The sequence below is a fragment of the Chenopodium quinoa genome, unplaced genomic scaffold (genome assembly GCF_001683475.1).
Source record: "Chenopodium quinoa cultivar QQ74 unplaced genomic scaffold, ASM168347v1, whole genome shotgun sequence".
Lineage (NCBI taxonomy): Eukaryota > Viridiplantae > Streptophyta > Magnoliopsida > Caryophyllales > Amaranthaceae > Chenopodium > Chenopodium quinoa.
Window position 1 is genome coordinate 761,497 of NW_018743327.1, and position 17,540 is coordinate 779,036.

Consider the following 17,540-nt stretch of genomic DNA (forward strand, 5'->3'; position numbering starts at 1 on the left):
GAATGCCATCAGATGGTCTTCTGGGTTAGTAGTGCCGTCATAGGCGCCTACTAGTACATTTTTCACTTTGGCCGGCTGAGCGGCTTCAGTAATTTCCTTGGAGAAGGCCGACGGCTGTTCACCAAGTCTAAGCAACCGTAGCTGCCAGTCCATAGGTTGGACGTTTTTTGCTGCAGGTCCACCAAACGGAGGTGGCTGCAAAAAATACTGTTGTTGCGGCACAAATGGTAAGTTTGGTACCGCCTGGTCGCTATGAAAGCCGGACTGACGGGAGGTGCCGCCTGACTGACTCTCATGGTACGACTGAGTATGCCTCATCGAGGCATTTCGCAAACTGTCTTGAAAGTTTGAAGTAGAGGCCGACTCTGACAATCGGTCACTCTTCTTCTGCTCTAGCAGTAGCCGAGCATCTGTGAATGTTTGCTTCGACCCGTCCGCCTGAATATGACGAACAGGTTTCCTATTTCCTGTAGGATAACGGAATTTTTGTGAAATCAAGGGCAGGTGGCTCCCGCTTCCTAGATTTAGGATGAGGAGTCGCCTCTCGCCCTTGAACTGGCTTCCTCTTCAGTGAAGTGGAGGGTTTCTTGGCTGACTGCTCCTTGACTGAAGCAGGCGGCTTCTTGTTGATCAACTCTTGAATCTCTCCCTTGAAGTCCCTCATGAAGGTCATGAGTTCGTTCCTTGTGATGGGAGCAAACCCATCAGTCGGCTGTTGCCGAACAGGCGGTGCGCCTGCTGGCTCGCTTCCTGTTTGAAGATGCTCCCGTTCCCCCCTTTCGGTATGACGGGTACGTCGGGCCCTTAGGGTCCCGTCTGAAGCTGTATGAGCTTCAACTTCAAATTCACTTTCGGTATCATGGTCCGACTGTACTTGAGGGTCGTCTAGGGGACGCCTCTCTTCAGGAGTCGGTACAGACTTGGATGCCATCTCAGAAGTACTCTCCCCACAGACGGCGCCAAATGTTTCGGGGTTTTCTGATGTCCTGCGGGAGAGTTACAATTCCGAGACTGGAACCGGACGCCTGTACCTGCAAAATAACGGAGACTCCTGTGAGCTCCGCCTCCAACGGTCAAGTTAGTACCTGATTAAGGAGTAATTAATGCGGAAATTAAAGTGATTTGGTCTCTCTAGGTGAGAGTGTTTAATGTAGGTAATCTGCTTTGTTAGCGAGATCAGCCGGTTATTACTGTGTGTAACTAATGTGTTTTTTCCGTAATGTTTCTGTTCTCTTTTTTGTAATCCCCCTTAATGAGGATTAAGGGAGGTATTTATAACCTTGGGAAACGTGCCCATCCTAGGTTTAGGTTAACCTAGGGCCGGTTGGGCTTCCCTCGGAAGTTGGGCCTGGGTGGCCGGTTTCTCCATTAGGCATGGAGTATGCCACATGTCTTGACATAACAGGTCCAAGGTGGACGAATAAGCGCGTGCCACGTGGTAAGCCCTGACTGTTCCAACTGGGGGACACTTGGCAGGACCTGATTGGTCCACGTGGCGCATTCCGATTGGTGGGAGCAAAATCCCCTAATCAAGTACCTTTTATCATTTTATGTTTATCTTACTAACTTTATAATCGATGTACAATATTTAATTTGTTGTACCCCGATTTATTTCAAAAGTTTAATGAAAAAAATTGTAAAATTAGTAAGATAATGTAAATCATAAAAAAAAAGATAAAATATGTGAGAGGATATATGTAATAATGTAAATATGGCAGTATGTTAGGGTAAAGGTAATTAGAGAGTGCTAACAATTAACTTCATCATAGTGAAAGTTCATATGCTTTCTTTTCTCCCAACTTTCTCTTTACTTTTTCATGAGTTCTTTGGCTCTTAAGTTTAACAACATTTTTTCACTTCTTCTAGACCAAACCCCTTTTTTGTCCCCTACTATTCGTCCATTTGTTTATCTTTTCTAACTTTTTCAATGATGGTCCATCACTTGTTATTAACTCATTTACGGAGTACTAATATATTACTTTAATTTTTTTAAAGGAAATATATCTCATACACTAGTATAATTGTAAATATATGGTTGACAAAAATTATCACTTACTCACATTTTTCATACAATGATACTAAAATTATTTAATATTTCTTCTCCTAATTGCATGAGAGTGGTGGAAGATTTGATATTTTATTATCTTTTGTGCGTGGAGCTTCCGCAGTTGTTCCGTGTAAGAACTTTTACATAAAATAATGTTTATTTAACAATAACACACATGCTAATCAACTACAGAATCAATTAAAGTTCTCAAAAAAGAAAGCACCATCAATATGCACACTTCACTTCACTTTCACTGTTTTATACAAATATCACTCTCAAATTTTAAATCTAATCATGAAATAACCTATTATTGACTGGATCCTATAAGAATCAAATATGTTAGAATTTGTGAGCTATGAACCAAAAATCGACCCAATCTGAAATGTGGAACAAACTGAATTTAACTCATCGAATTATATTGAATCCCGTATGACTTGTACGTCCTGATGTCAAATTAACCCGTGACACTCTAACATGGAACTCAATTGAACCAAATATGTTCTAACCTATTAGTGACTCGTCTCATTTAATTTCAACCTAAAAAAATAAAACATATAAAATATTAAAATAGAACCGGCCCACATTTTCCCAAGTTTTGATTTTCTAAAAGTTGTCAATGGAGGAAGTACTAATGATGGTTGCAAATGCATAACAAATACTAAAATATTAAAAAGCACATGGGGGTGAGAAAAGGTTAAGTCTTGGCGCATAGCGCTTATAGATTTTTTTTTTTGACAATAGCAAAGGAAAAGCAAAATTAAGAGAAAGAAGACAAAGAAAGACGACAGATCCTAGCAATGTCGTTAGCCCTTGAGACCTGTTCTCGTGGCACCTTTAGGATTGCACATCTTTAAAATGTAGCCCCCACTTCCCTAATTTCCTTAACCAACCAGGAAATCGAAACATCCTTGCCAAGATTATCATGCAAGTTGTTAAGGAGGGAGATAGAATCAGAAAGCAGAAGGATACCATGCTTCCCCTGAGTTTTGGCCCATTTCATTGCTTCCAGACAAGCCCATGCTTCACAATGTACCACTGATGAAGTCGCTCCATATTTTCCCCCTTCATTGGGCATAGTCGTTGACCCATTCCCAACAACCGCCCAACCAACCCCTGCCCTCAATGTCTTCTTGTCCCATGAGCCATCCACCTCTACCATAAAGCTGTCATACTCCGAGAGGTCTCTACCCATCTGCACATGATTAAACCCTGGTGGAAAAACAGGGTCTTCGCTCCTTGTCACCCTGTCAGGATTATCATTTCCCCCCTTATGAGTGAAGCCCTCATGGTCTTGCATTGCTTGGTTTATGAATTCCCCAACCAAGCTCGCATCCCCATTAGCATTCCTGAAGCACCTCGCATTCCTTGCTTTCCACAGGCCCCATAATGTTGCTATGAAAAGTGCGTTACGAGTGCTATGCTTACCGTCCTCGCTATGAAAGAGCAAGATATAGTGCTGGATCCATTTTCTCAGAGAGCTGGAACCAGTAGAATCATGGCTAATAGAGAGTGGGGAGTTCCCCCATACGTCCGTAGCCAGAGAACAATAACGGAAGATGTGCTGGCCATCTGCTTGCGCAGAACCGCATAAATCACAAGTTTCCTCAACTTGAACACCCCTTCTTGCTAAGTTAGCCTTAGCAGCAATACCATCATGGAAGAGCCTCCATAGAAAGAGTTTACACTTTGTCTAGATGTCAATCCTCCAAATCATCTTAACAAACTCTTGATCCCTACTAGATAAGGAAGAGTTGCCAAGCCCCACATCCTTCAAAAGGTAGTAGTAACCTGTTTTTAATGTGTACCTTCCAGATGGGTGAAACTTCCAATAAGTGAAGTCATCATCCCCTTTATGCGGAAGCTCCATTGCCAAGATAGTTCTAGCACTATCCCAATCAAAACAACTCCTGACTTTCCCTGCATTCCAGCTCCCTGACTCCTTGTCGATGAAATCTTCAACCTTCCACCTTATGGCCGCTCCTAGAGTCTGATTAGCATTCACCATTGGGACCTTACCATCCACCCAAGGCATACTGATGGCTCTCACCTCCTTACCATTACCAATTTTCCAAGCAAACCCATCATTAAAAACCCGAGAGACTTTTTGGAGGCTTGACCTTCCCAAGGAAGGAATCCCCTTCCTTTCATAAGGCCTAGCCATGCTGCACACACCACAAGTTTGTAACCCCCCATGTACTCTAGAAATCAGGAGCTGGGGATTGAGGTGCATCATGTATGATTGTTTGAAAAGGAGAGCGTCATTAAGGGTGGAAGTCCCTCTAATCCCCAAACCTCCCATACTCTTCGGGGTTTGAATGATGTCTCTACTCACCCAGTGCAGACCTTTGCACCCCTTATTGGACCACCAAAACCTTGTGATGAGGGAGTCAATCTTGTTGGCAATACCTTGAGGAAGCTTAAGGCACTTCATAACATGTGCTGATATACTTACCAGAACTGTATTGATAAGTATTAACTTAGCCGCCTGTGAAAGATTAAGAGAGGCCCAAGACATCACCCTATCAGAAACCCTGTCAACCAGGAATTGAAAAGCCAGCTTTTTCTTGCCCTAAATGTCAATGGGGGCCCCTAGATGAGTCCCCATATTATCCGTCTCTGGCATCGAAAGAATACTTTTCAACACTAACCTCTTGTTGTTGTCAAAACCCGGAGAGAACTTAACAAAAGATTTTTGGAGGTTTAACTGTTGCCCCAAAGCTTTACCAAATCTCAGGAGAATATCGTTAATACAAGAGCACGCCTCCTCATCTGCCTTGAAAAATAACATGGCATCATCTGCGAAGAACAAGTGTGATATAGAAGGGGACCTCCTTGAGACTCTCAATCCTTTGAACTGGTTGATGTTCTCTGCCAGAGAAAGCATCCTTGATAGAATGTCCATACAGAAAATAAAGAGATATGGAGAAAGAGGGTCCCCTTGCCTCAGGCCACAATTGGGGGAAAAATGCTCCGAAGTCTTCCTGTTGATGACTGCTTTAAAGCTAGCAGTCGAAACACATTGCGAGATCATTTTTATCCAGTGCCCAGAAAACCCATAAGCCTGTAGGACCTTAAGAAGGAAGAGCCAATCCACTCTATCATATGCCTTTGACATATCAATTTTGACTGCTGTGAAATTCGAGCCTTTCCTCGAATTAACCAAGTGCATAAGCTCATGACTCAATAGAATATTATCCTCCATGTACCTACCCGGGATGAAGGCATACTGGTTCTCAGAGATTAGACCCGGGAGAATATCCTTTAACCTGTTAACCAGACACTTTGAGATGCATTTGTAGACCGTATTGCATAAACTAATCGGCCTAAACTGACTTGCGGTTTCTAGAACCTTAACCTTAGGGATGAAAACCAATAGGGATTGGTTCCATTCTTTGAGCATATTCCCTATCCTCAGAAATTGATGCACACTCTCCACTACCAGCTCTCCTACCTCTCCCCAGTACAACTGGAAAAAGTTGCAGTAAAACCATCTGGCCCTGGAGACTTTGAGCTATGCATCTTAAACATAGCCCTTTTAATCTCATCTTCGGTGAAAGGTTTGTCTAGCCTCCTCTTATCCTCCCTAGAAATCTGAGGGATATCAAGCTGTCTAAGCAGAAGGTCAATATCTTCCCCGTGGCTATCCGTATGGGAAGGATTGAACAACTCCTTTACCGCAGTTAAAACCACATCTTCCACTTCTTTTTGACCCTCCACCCACTCGTCCCTTTCATTCTTCAAAGTTAAGATTTCATTAAGATGAAAAATGTACCACTACATGTATAATAAGTGACAGGTGAATGAAAAAATGTACCACTACATGCATAATAAGTGACAAGTGGTAAGTATTTTGAGGGAAAATATTCAACCTATAGGATAGTAAAAAGTACCACTACACACGTAATAGTCCATAAAAAGTATTATTCAGAAAATTTATACTTTAGTGGTAGATTATACATGTATAATGGTACATTATAATGTACCACTAGACCTTTGGTTTTAAAAATTAAATCACCGGAAATTACTTCTTACCCTCCTATGTACATAACTCGCCCATAGGTGCTATGCGTCCAGACTCACTCGTGAGAAAAGGAAGAGAGAGATGGATAAGTGGGGCCACTTTTAAATGTCTAATTGAAAGATTAGATAATACCAATGACTACGTCATGATATTATTTCTACACGTAGTGAATAGTGAGTACCACTGAACGAATATATAGTAGCACTACATACATACATGGTACCACTGAGTGTTCAATGATACTATTTGATCATTCAGTGATTCAATTAATCACCCAATGGTACTACTCTAAATTCAAAAGTGCATTTTTGTGAAATGACCCCCATGCCCCTTGTTATGCATTAACTCATACATCACAAACCTCCCTATAGAAGGCCTCGTTGTCAATGCATGGTTCCTACATCCAAGTGTACCATGCTTGGTACACCTACAAAGAACAAAAGGCAAAATGAAAGAACACATTTTTTACAGAGGGGATTTTTCAAAAATAGTAAAGATAACTACTGAATATTTTTTTAATCCAAAAATTAATGAGTAGATTTCAAAAATATTTACTTTCATCCCAATCATTTCCTTTCTTTCCAAAAAAAAAAAAAAAAAAAAAAAAAAAAAAAAAAAAAAAAAAAAAAGTTCCTCATTAAAATAATTATCACTCCCTAAAATTATTTTCTCTTAAATAAAATTTAAGATTTCATTTTGAAAATTCAAAATTGTAATTCAAATTGTATTGTCATGTGTATTATTACTTGTGTTGTTCTTTATATGATTTAATATTGTTTTTTATCTGAAAACATGATGTACTTTATATTTGTTGTAATTTATAATTAATAATTAACGTTATGTTAGTTCATATGTTTATTTTTGCTCAGCCAACTTTGGTGTATGTTCTGCTTATCGTGCTGAACTGCTTGCTTTGGAAGTGGGACTTCGTATGGCAGTGGACAAAGGCATCTCTAAGCTAGTTGTACAAATGGATACCAAGGCTTGCTGCATTGAAGCTTTACAAAATGGACAATTGCAAGGAGAAAAAAGTGCGATTATACTAAGAGAGTGTCGTGATATCATTATGTCTTTTGAGCTTAATTCTTGTATTTTTCATTGTTACTGGGAGGGGAATAGGGTGGCCGATAGGCTTGCAAATATAGGTGTTATCCAAAAGGAGTGGGTAATTTATTATGATAGTCCTTAGATCGAAATAAAGGAACTTCTTCGGGAGGATAACTTAGGAGTTAGGAATCATTACTCCCCCGTTTGTAATATAATTTTGTTGCTCTATTTGAATAAAGGGCTTGGCCTTCATTTGCACCAATATATATATACATATATACATATATATATATATATATATTGTAGGGAATAATTTCAAGCTTTAATCCCACTAGCTTGAACCCCACTGTGATCATACACTAAAGTACGGTGACGTCCAAAAGGGAAGAAGATAGAGCAAAAGAGTCGCCAACAAGTTTTTTTAGGAACTTGTAAACCGTTCATAGGATGAAGGTTACACCCCTTAACGATCCAAGAGATCGTCAACTCCATAAGGTCTAGAACCAAATAAGGGTTCGGGGATGAAGGTACAAATCCAACCTAAAAGAGATTGAACCTGCCCTAATAATAGGCCTCTACTTTATTCTGATCGTATTCATGTGCGCTTTCTGATTAACATGCAATCATTAGATTAACCCTAAACCTGTTTAATCTATGTTGGTTGAATTTAATGCACAAATAAACTATTATTGGCGATCACTTGAATTTATAATCACATTAACCTTAAACAAGATTATTAAATATCTTATTAAGCGTGATTACAAGTATAAATTCCCTTTAAACATGAATAAAAGGCGTGATCAAGCAATAAAAATAAATATCAAGCAATATAATAAATAATAAAAAATAATAATTATAATCATCACAAATATAATTAAGAATAATCATCATGATAACACCCATATTAATCATAATAATAATTATTATAGCGATAACAAAATTATAATCATAATAAAATAATCATCATCAAAATAATAATAATCATAAATTATAACAATTATAATTATAATCATGTTCTTGTTAATATTAAAGCATAATATACATAGCAAGATCCTAGGCATGATACTAACAAGATTAATAACAAACCCTAGCATGTCACTAAACAATAAAAATCAAAGCTTTAGCCCTAACATGATACTAACATTCATAAATATTAGGAAGAACATAGGAAGCATCGTAACAATCATATTTAATATTAAAATTACCCTAGACATGATACTAGGAATATCATAATAACAATGTAAACATGATTTCTACATCATAACATCAATTAAAACCATTAAAGCACTTACTTTGATGCCTCATACCTCTTTTAAATAACAAAATACACACGTTAGTACCTTCAAGGAAAATAATAAAACAAAACAATTAAATTAAATAATTGAAAGAGAGATTTGGGACCAGACCCTCAGAAATTAAACCTTTCCCGTCTAGGGCGAAGGCAACTTCGAATATGGCTAGGTGTTTCTAGATCTTGCGAATGCGGAATTTTGTATAAGAAACAAAGTTTAGAGAAAGAAAGAAAGAGATGAATGAAAGAATGTTAATTAAAACTGATTGTAGATGATTATCGGTGAGAATTGGTGAATGTTGGTGAATGAAAACGAAGTTTTTAAATATGTTATTTATAGAGAAAAATCAGCCAAAAGATAGAATAAACAAAACAGAGTCTGACGCACAAAAAACAGAGTTGGCGCAAACCCTGGCTAACTGGCGCCAGGCGCCAGGCCTGGTTCCAGGCGCCAAAGCCTGGGGTCAGGCGCCAAGCCTGGTTTTAACGCGTTTTTAAAAATCTGATAAGTTTGCCGTACTGGAGGATAAAATCATATAATTTCCTCGAAAATGCTAATTAAAACTCTGAAAAGTCAAAAGTCAATTTATCAATGCTAATTGAATTAGGAATGAAAAGAACCTTCTAGAAAATTCTAGAAGACTAAAACCATTCCTAATTGCATTAGGAATGATAAATACATATTAGGCCCTCCCCAAGATCATTGAGCCGTATATAAAGCTCAAACCGGACCCAGTTTGGTAAATTGACCATAACTTCCTCAATATTCATCGGAATTGGGCTTATAATATATCGTTAGAAAGCCCTTGTCAAGCCTCATCCAACTACACTATTATTGGACCCATATCATGGACAAACCAAACTGGATTGGCTGTTTTCTTAAAATAAGTTTTCAAAAACAGAGAGAAGAGAAAAGAAATTAAAACTATCCGCAACGCTAGACTTTCCACACTTTCACTTCATTCGATTATGATTCGACGTGAAAAGTGCTCATCACTGGGTTTGGTTTTGGGGAGACACAAATGGGTGTCTACTGTCTACATATGTATGTATAAATATTTTGAAGTATATATTTGTAATAAACTATTTTATATGTTACTGTTAGTCACATATTCATTGCTTACAGTGAAATTTTTTTGAATTTTGTATCCGTATCATGTTCAACTTTCAAGATGTACTTTTTTCATCACATAACATTTATTGTTTATTGTGAAATGTTATTTAAATTTTGTCTTTGAATAAAGATTGGTAAATGTACATAATGTCCATTACATAATATAATCATGTTCTTCATTAATATTACAAAAACATAAGGAATTAATTCAAAGAACAAAAGCCTTAAAGCACATAAAAGTTTAACATTATGAAAGTTAGGATAATATGAAATTATGAAATCAACAATGGAAGTATATATCGTACAATAAAATGTACATAATATTATAAAAGAAAGATCATGGAATCATATATATACAATGTACATGACATCAATAACTATATATTAAAAGACACACTAGCAATGACACGAGCACGTGTCATCATCACTTGGTGTGTCCTTAGGTTTTTTTTTTTAATTTTTTTTTTTGTTTTTAATTATTTTTGAAATTATATTAAAGAAACAAATTTTATACAAAAATAGTTCCCTAATGTTATACAATATAACTAATAAAAATATTATATTTTTTGACATATCTTTAACACAAATTTTTATATACCTATAAAAAAAAAACTTTCTTAACATAATTTTGATTATTTCCTACATCATGTTATACCTAACATATCTTTTGTAATTTAGTACTTTGATCAAAATTTGTCAACTATATTCTTAGATTTTTTTTTTTGTTTATAAAAACTAATTATAATGATAGCTTAATAATAGTTATTGAAAATTACCGTGCATGACACGAGAACTAACCTAGTGTTATAAAAAGTACATCATGACCTAATTGAAATATTGTGCAATTGAAATATTGTACAATTAATATAATATATTTTTGGGAAATTCTCTTCCGTAATACCCAATTTCTTATATTTCTCTATGGTAACTTGGAAAAAAAGTTATTATATTTGGTAAACTTGAATTTTTGGTTACCAAGGAGAATAACTATTTTAATTAAAATAGCTAACCATGGTTAGTTTCTAATAATTAAATATTTTTTTTTAAAAAAAAAAGAATCCTCCCCCACCAGCCCAGCCACCCTGTTCTCCTCCCCTCCTCTGCCGGCGTCGTCGACTCACCTTACACTGCCGGCAATTTGTCAGCCGACCCTAGCCCGACACCAAGACCCACCCCCGATTCCCCGACTCCCTTTTTCCCCCACCAAGACGCCCTCTTCCCCTTCCCCCACCACGACCCTAAACCGGCGAATGAAGTTTTAATTTGCACCCAGTTTGTCATCACCCCCATCAGCGATTCCCCACCATTAATTGAAAACCTACAAATTCTTGAAGTCTAGTTAGTCGTTTGCCATTGTTACAGAAATTCGAGGTTGTTAAGCTTCTGGTTAGTTGCCCTTAAGCTTCAATCGAATTCAAATTTGGGTTTTTTCGGCATGAAAGGCTTTTAGAGGGTCAAATTGGGGAGATTTAAAGACAAATTCAGTGGATATCGTTTGAAATGGAGAGATTGATTAAGGATTTGAGGGGTTGTTTAGGGAGGCAAGGTACGGTGGTGGTTTATTAGAGGGAAGGAGAGGTGCGGCAAGGGTGGGGGAAGCTAGCACACGGTGAGGGAGGGGCGCCTGTGTGCGCCGATGCCAGCGTGGGTGGCGGCAGCTTCGGCGGGAGAGAGGTGGCTGGCTTCCGATGAGTGAAGGTGGTGATTGAGAAAGGTGAGGAGGAAGAAAGAGGGGAGGATGAAGATGATGATCTTGATGATTGAGGGCATTTTAGTAATTTGATTATTTAAGTGAATTAAGTGGGGGGTATTTTAGGGATTTTAAGTTTTTTATTTAAAAAATATGCTAACCATGGTTAAGAATTAACTACATTGTTTCATTAAGTTCACCATTGAAAAATTATAACTTATTAAAGTTTACCAAAGATAATAAGAATTTTTACAATTTACCATTGAGAAAAATAAAAACTATAGTGTTACCAATGAGAATTTCCCTTTTTTTTTACTAATAACATTAATCTCATAATCTAAATAATTACAAATTTAATCAAATAAAATTATAAATCAAATCATATCGACATTCATTTCAGTGACAAATTAAAATTATTAATAATTTTACAATAGATTTTGAATCACGTTGTCAAAGAACATAAAACAATGCAATAAAGAACATCATCTTCATCTTCTAACTTGAATGTCATGATTAAAAAAAAAAAAAAAGATTTCCAAAACAACTATTGATCATCATAATTCATATCAATATTGTTTTTAAATAATGTAAGCAACATTAATTTAAATTAAATATGTAAATATAACATAAAATACCTTATTCTTTAGATTCAAATTCAACAAATTCACCATTATAATCAAAATAATCTTCATTGTGATCATCCTTAGCAAATCGCCGATCGGAATCGTGACAAAATTCATCTTGTTCCATCATTTTTGTTGTAAACCTTCAACTTCTCCCTCTAAAATTTGAATTTCTCTCTCTAAAAATTATTCTCTCTGTTTTGAAAACTCAAAAATGAATAGATGTGGAATATATCTAATTTCAAAAGTAATAACTATGGAATGAATAGCAGAATTCCTATAATTAAGCAAGAAAAATCTTTATTTTATTTAAAAATAAAATGTACAACTAATGCTTTACATTTACTGGTGTACCATGCTTGCTACACTTGGGTGTTCTTTAAAATTTTCAGCAAAGCTATGACATTAATTTTCAAATTGGGGAAAATGCGCGATGGTTTTTTTTAAAAAAATTAAATAGAATTTGGAAATGCACGTTGGGGTTTTAAAATACAAGCAAGTTTTAAAACAACTTGGGAAATGCGCATTTTATGAGTCCAAGTTGGGGGGGGGGGGGGGAATGCGCGCTGGTTGTTTGAAAATGTGCTGGTTGTTTTAAAAGTTTGTGGAAAACTCGTTTCATTCCCAAGTTTTGACTCTTCTAAAAAACCAACACGCATTTCCCCCAAGTTGCAATTAAAATAGAATGAAGTATTTATTATGTTTTGTTTAAACCTAGTCATATGCTTGTATTATATTATTGAAATTATTGCATTATATTTGTGTATATTATAAGTTGAATAGTTATAAAATTATGCCTTGATTTGTGTGCTTAAAAGTTGGCTTGATTTGTGAGTTGAGAAAATTGTTTCTTTAAGATTAAGGAGTCACTTTGCTACTTAAGGGTCCAATTTGAGGTGAAAATTATAATAAACATTATAGAAATGCCTCAATTTGCATGCTAAGAATGACTTGGGTTTCGTACTTCGGTTTGCATGCGAGAAAATAGATCTAAAGGGTTCAGGGAGGCTCATTTATTATTTAAAGATTATATTTAGCAATGAACTTACTAGATACGCATACACTTTGTGTTGCGTGTGTGGTATTTATTGTAGGCAAGTTAGCCACCTTAGGACGTGTGAATCTACTTAGGAACGGTTGGCAAATATGGAATTGATATTGAATCAAATAGAGCAAGGTACAAAGTAAGGAACTACCAACAAATCATTTCGAAATCAATTTTTTTTTTAATGGATCAAAAAGGACAAGACAAATCACAATTAGGGACAAATCCAAAATCAATCAACAATGATTTGATTTATGCAAAATAAACAGCATTTACAATCCATGAAATTGCTACCCACATGCGGTTACGAAACATCACGGTGGGTTCGGGAATGATGATAGATACAAAATTGCACAATTCCGTTGTAAGGAACTTTACTCATTTTGTATAGCGACATGTATTATTTTTAATTGTAAAGACACAAACAATCATTCAATTTGCTCCAAACTATATTATGCTAACTCGGTTAAATATGTATTGTACATTTAATTGCTAAATTTTGTGATTACTTTGTTAAAAGATTAATAGGATATGAACAGGTTATCCATAATTATCTTATAGTCATGATTTTAAAATACTAGTCTTGATTAGTGTTGGGAGCAGATTCTAAGCAAGCTACAAAATAGGAAAAGATTAATCAAAGAATACAATAATTGACTTCAATCCCACATAATAAAGAAACAAGCTGAAAATGGAAAGATGCATGGTTAAAGATATAAAAGAATATTCAATAAAATTACAGCTCATCAATCAAGGACTTGATTGAGTCAATCAGAGTCAACAATCAATTAAAGATTTTATGAAGACTATGGAATCAATAAAATAAAGCTAAATCAGAAAATGAAGCACTTGCTTGACGAAATATTATTTGTGCGGTGGTCCTTACTGAGTACGCACAATATGTACACACTCAACTACACCTTTCTGAGTTAGTCAACCGCCTTACTGAACCTTTTTGTAAAAGGCAACTTTCCTTCAAAACTCGAACCATTTAAAGAAGCGTAATAAATGCTTGGGCAACAAGCACAGTTATGTCCCATGATTGAAGGAGTGAATCAAAGAAATATCAATCAACTAAGTCAATATTTCTTAAAAGATGAACATGTCAATCAATATTGTCAACATTACCAAAATAACAAGGATTCTACAATAATTACCTTTATTAGATTTATAAGTCATTATAAATAGGATACTCTTTGTAATCAAATTCATTCACACATTCAAACATCATCTAATACAATTTAGTACACTTTTATACCAAAATCTCTGATATTATGTCATCTTTTCCAGATATTATTTTGTTCTTACTCATAAATGCCTTTCTTTTACGTTGTTCTTTGTTCTTCAATTTATAATTATTATTATGGTTATATTATTGTATTGCTTTTAACTAATTCATTTGGAAATTGTGTTTATTTTCTTTTGGCATATTTGATTACTAAAACCCCATAAAACCTTTGACAATTCCTAGAAACTCATTTCTAAGATTTGTCCAAATCAATTAGTGTAGACACCTGATTGTGTCTCCCCAAACACCAAACCCAGTGATGAATATCTTTCACGTCATTTATTATCGAACAAGGTGAAAATGTGAAAAGTCTTGTGATCGATCGTTTTCAATAAAATATTTCTTTCTGTTTTCGAAAATATTTCTTTTCGTACTCTATTTATGAAAAATTTCCAGTCTAGTTTAGTTTGGTCCATGATAAGGGTCCAATAATAGTGTAGTTAGATTGGGCTCAAAAAGGGTTTGCCAACGATATATTATAAGTCCAATTCAAATGAATAATGAGAAAGTTATGGTCAAAATACTAAATTGGGCCTGAATGAGTTTTATACACGACCTAATGATCAAGTGGAAGACCCATTAATTATTATTCCTAAATTCATTAGGATTAACTTTAATCTTCTAGAATAATCTATAAGGTTCTCATAAATTCTAGTGGAATTAGGATTAATAATTATATCATTTAGAAAATAAAGAATTTTATTTGGAATAAAACAAGTATTTTAAAAGAGTAAATCTGATTTTAAAAAGATAATTAGGGATGTTAATTAGTCTAATTTAATAAGATTAAGGACTCCGTAAAACTTTAAATTAACACGTTGACCATCGCGAAACGACAGCTCCATCACGCTGCGATAAATGGGCACTGTCGCGCCGCGATGGAAGCATTTTACTCCGAATCGAATTTGATCTTCTTCTAATCGTTTTGAGACTATTTTTTTTCTATAAATAAGGTCCTTATTCCCCGTTTTCAATCATCAACAATCATCTAATTCTATTCTTTCTCTCTCTTAAAGCTAGAAGCTTGTACTTTCCCCCTCTTTCTAAGCCTTCCCTTTTTTGAAACACAATACCGTATTCACGAGTTCTAGACATACCTAGCCAAGTTCAAAGTTGCCTTTGCCTTAGACGTGAAAGGTTGATAATTTCTGAGGGTTTGTTCCCAAATCCCTATTTCAATTATTTAAATTAATTGTTTGATTTAATATTATCCTGGAAGTTACTAACATATTTATTGTTTTGATAGAAAGAGATATGAGGCAACAAAATAAGTTGTTTGATTGTTATATATCTTTAGAAAGCATGCTTAGATTATATTAATTCGTAGTATCATGTTAGGATATCTTTTATTGCTTTCTAGTATCATGTTTAGATTGCTTCCTAATTTCTTCTATAATGTTAGGGCTAAAGATTTGATCTTGATTGTTTATTGACATGCTAGGATTTGTTATTTATCATGCTAGTATCATATCTAGGATCTTTATAATATTATTATGCTTTATTGAGAATATTATAATGATGATTTGTTATCTAATTTATATGTTGCTTGATAATATTGTTATCGCTTGATCACGCTCTCTCTTGCAGGTTTAAAGGAAATTTATACTTGAAATCACGCTTAATAAGATTATTAATAATTTTATTTAGGCTAATATGATTTTAATTCAAGTGACCGCCAATAATAGTTTTATTTGTGCATTAATATTCAACCAACATAGATTAATTAGGTTTTAGGATTAACCTAATGATGTATGTTCTTTAGAAAGCGCACATGAATAATTAGAAGAATAAAGTAGAGACCTATTTAGGGCAGGTTTAATCTCTTTTAGGTTGGATTTGTACCTTCATCCCCGAATATTCAGTTATGGTTCCAGACCACTATGAATTTAGCGATCTCATGGATCTTAAAGGGGTGTAACCTTCACCTTGTGAACAGTTTACAAGTTCCTAAAACTTGATGGTGATTCTTTTGCTCTAGTTTCATTCCCTTTGAACGTCACCATGCTTAAGTGTATGATTACAGTGGGGCTCAAGTGTGGAATGCTTGAAATATTACCTACAATTAGCAAATAATATTGATGATTATGCATTTACAGAAATAAAATCATGTATATAAAATAAATATCATGTGACAAAAAAATATTAGAAGGAACCTAACATAGTACATACTATTACTAATAACAACATGATACAAGCAATTAAAGAAATAAAAATAATTAGAGTTTTAAAAAAATTAAATATGCACACGCCCAATTTTGAATAATACATTACAAATAAATTATTTTTAGTGAACTTCAAAATAATTTTAATTCAATTGATATAAATTAAAGAGTCGAAAAATTGATATGGTCGGAAGGATCGAATTCTCTGATCTTGTTTTGGAATGTTGGATTATTACTTCAACATGGATAGCCTAAAATAGTAAAAAGTTACATCTAGGGTAGGAAAGTCATATTAATTAGCTCAGTTTCAGGCTATGGTTCTGAGTAGATCGAGGAAATTGAGTTAAGGTTAGTTTGTGGATTTAGAGCTAAACAAATGAGATTAGTCTATAAAAAGGCTAAAGGCGGAGGAACTGAAAATGGATGAGAAAAAATGGCTTTGGGGGATATTTAAGTAGTCATCAAACCTATTACACGAAACTAACCAAATTTGTTAGGTTGTTTAGTCATCAGACTTTATTTAGAGAGGCATATTTTTGTATTTTTAGCTATAAAATGTCTCGATTTGCTTACTTCAGTATTTAAGTCGGGTAAATTACACAGTTAAGGTAAGAGGGCCATTTTCACTCTATAAGTTCAAATTTGGGGTTGAACTTGGAAAAAAAAAATCCATCTAATCTTCTTGATTTGCATGTGCTTGCATGAATACATGATGTTCAACTGAAGTTAAAAACTCATTTATGTACGTTATATTCACCTTAGAAAAAATCAATTAGATCTAATCAAGTGTAATCAGGATTAATCATGTCGAATCAAATTTAAATATAAGGTGGTGAATATAACAGACCCTGAACTTTTATACCTATCTAATCTAATTATTTTTTAAGGGCCGAGTTGGGCCAAGCTATTTTAATTAGTTTTACCATAATCCAGTGTAATACCTTGTATTTTTGAAATGTATTTCTAATTAATTAATTAATTAGTATACTCTTAAAAAGGGTATTTTAGTAATTAATTTTACTATTCGAATTTTGGAGCCAAAATGATATTTGAATTTTGGCACCAAAAGTATTTTAAAACACAATTATTATTTTTGGATTTTGGATAAGATTTATTATCCATTTATTTTATTTTAAAAAGTGAATTATTTATATATATATTTCGGATGTTTTAATTAAACAAAATTATATTTTCTTATTTAATTTTTAAAGG

The 17,540-nt window shown here is 34.7% G+C and overlaps 1 protein-coding gene across 1 annotated transcript in view; it reads right to left on the reverse strand.

The window, feature by feature from the left end:
* Positions 1 to 2,897: 2,897 nt before the first annotated feature.
* LOC110737444 overlaps positions 2,898 to 17,540 on the reverse strand; it is a 56,985-nt gene continuing 42,342 nt past the window's right edge. Inside the window, exons 2-6 of the mRNA XM_021917806.1 lie at positions 6,482 to 6,495; positions 5,499 to 5,821; positions 4,696 to 5,313; positions 3,853 to 4,578; positions 2,898 to 3,711 (exon numbers count right to left, since the gene is read on the reverse strand). Of these exons, the coding sequence (XP_021773498.1) occupies positions 2,898 to 3,711; positions 3,853 to 4,578; positions 4,696 to 5,313; positions 5,499 to 5,821; positions 6,482 to 6,495 (2,495 nt within the window). The remainder of the gene's footprint in view (positions 3,712 to 3,852; positions 4,579 to 4,695; positions 5,314 to 5,498; positions 5,822 to 6,481; positions 6,496 to 17,540) is intronic.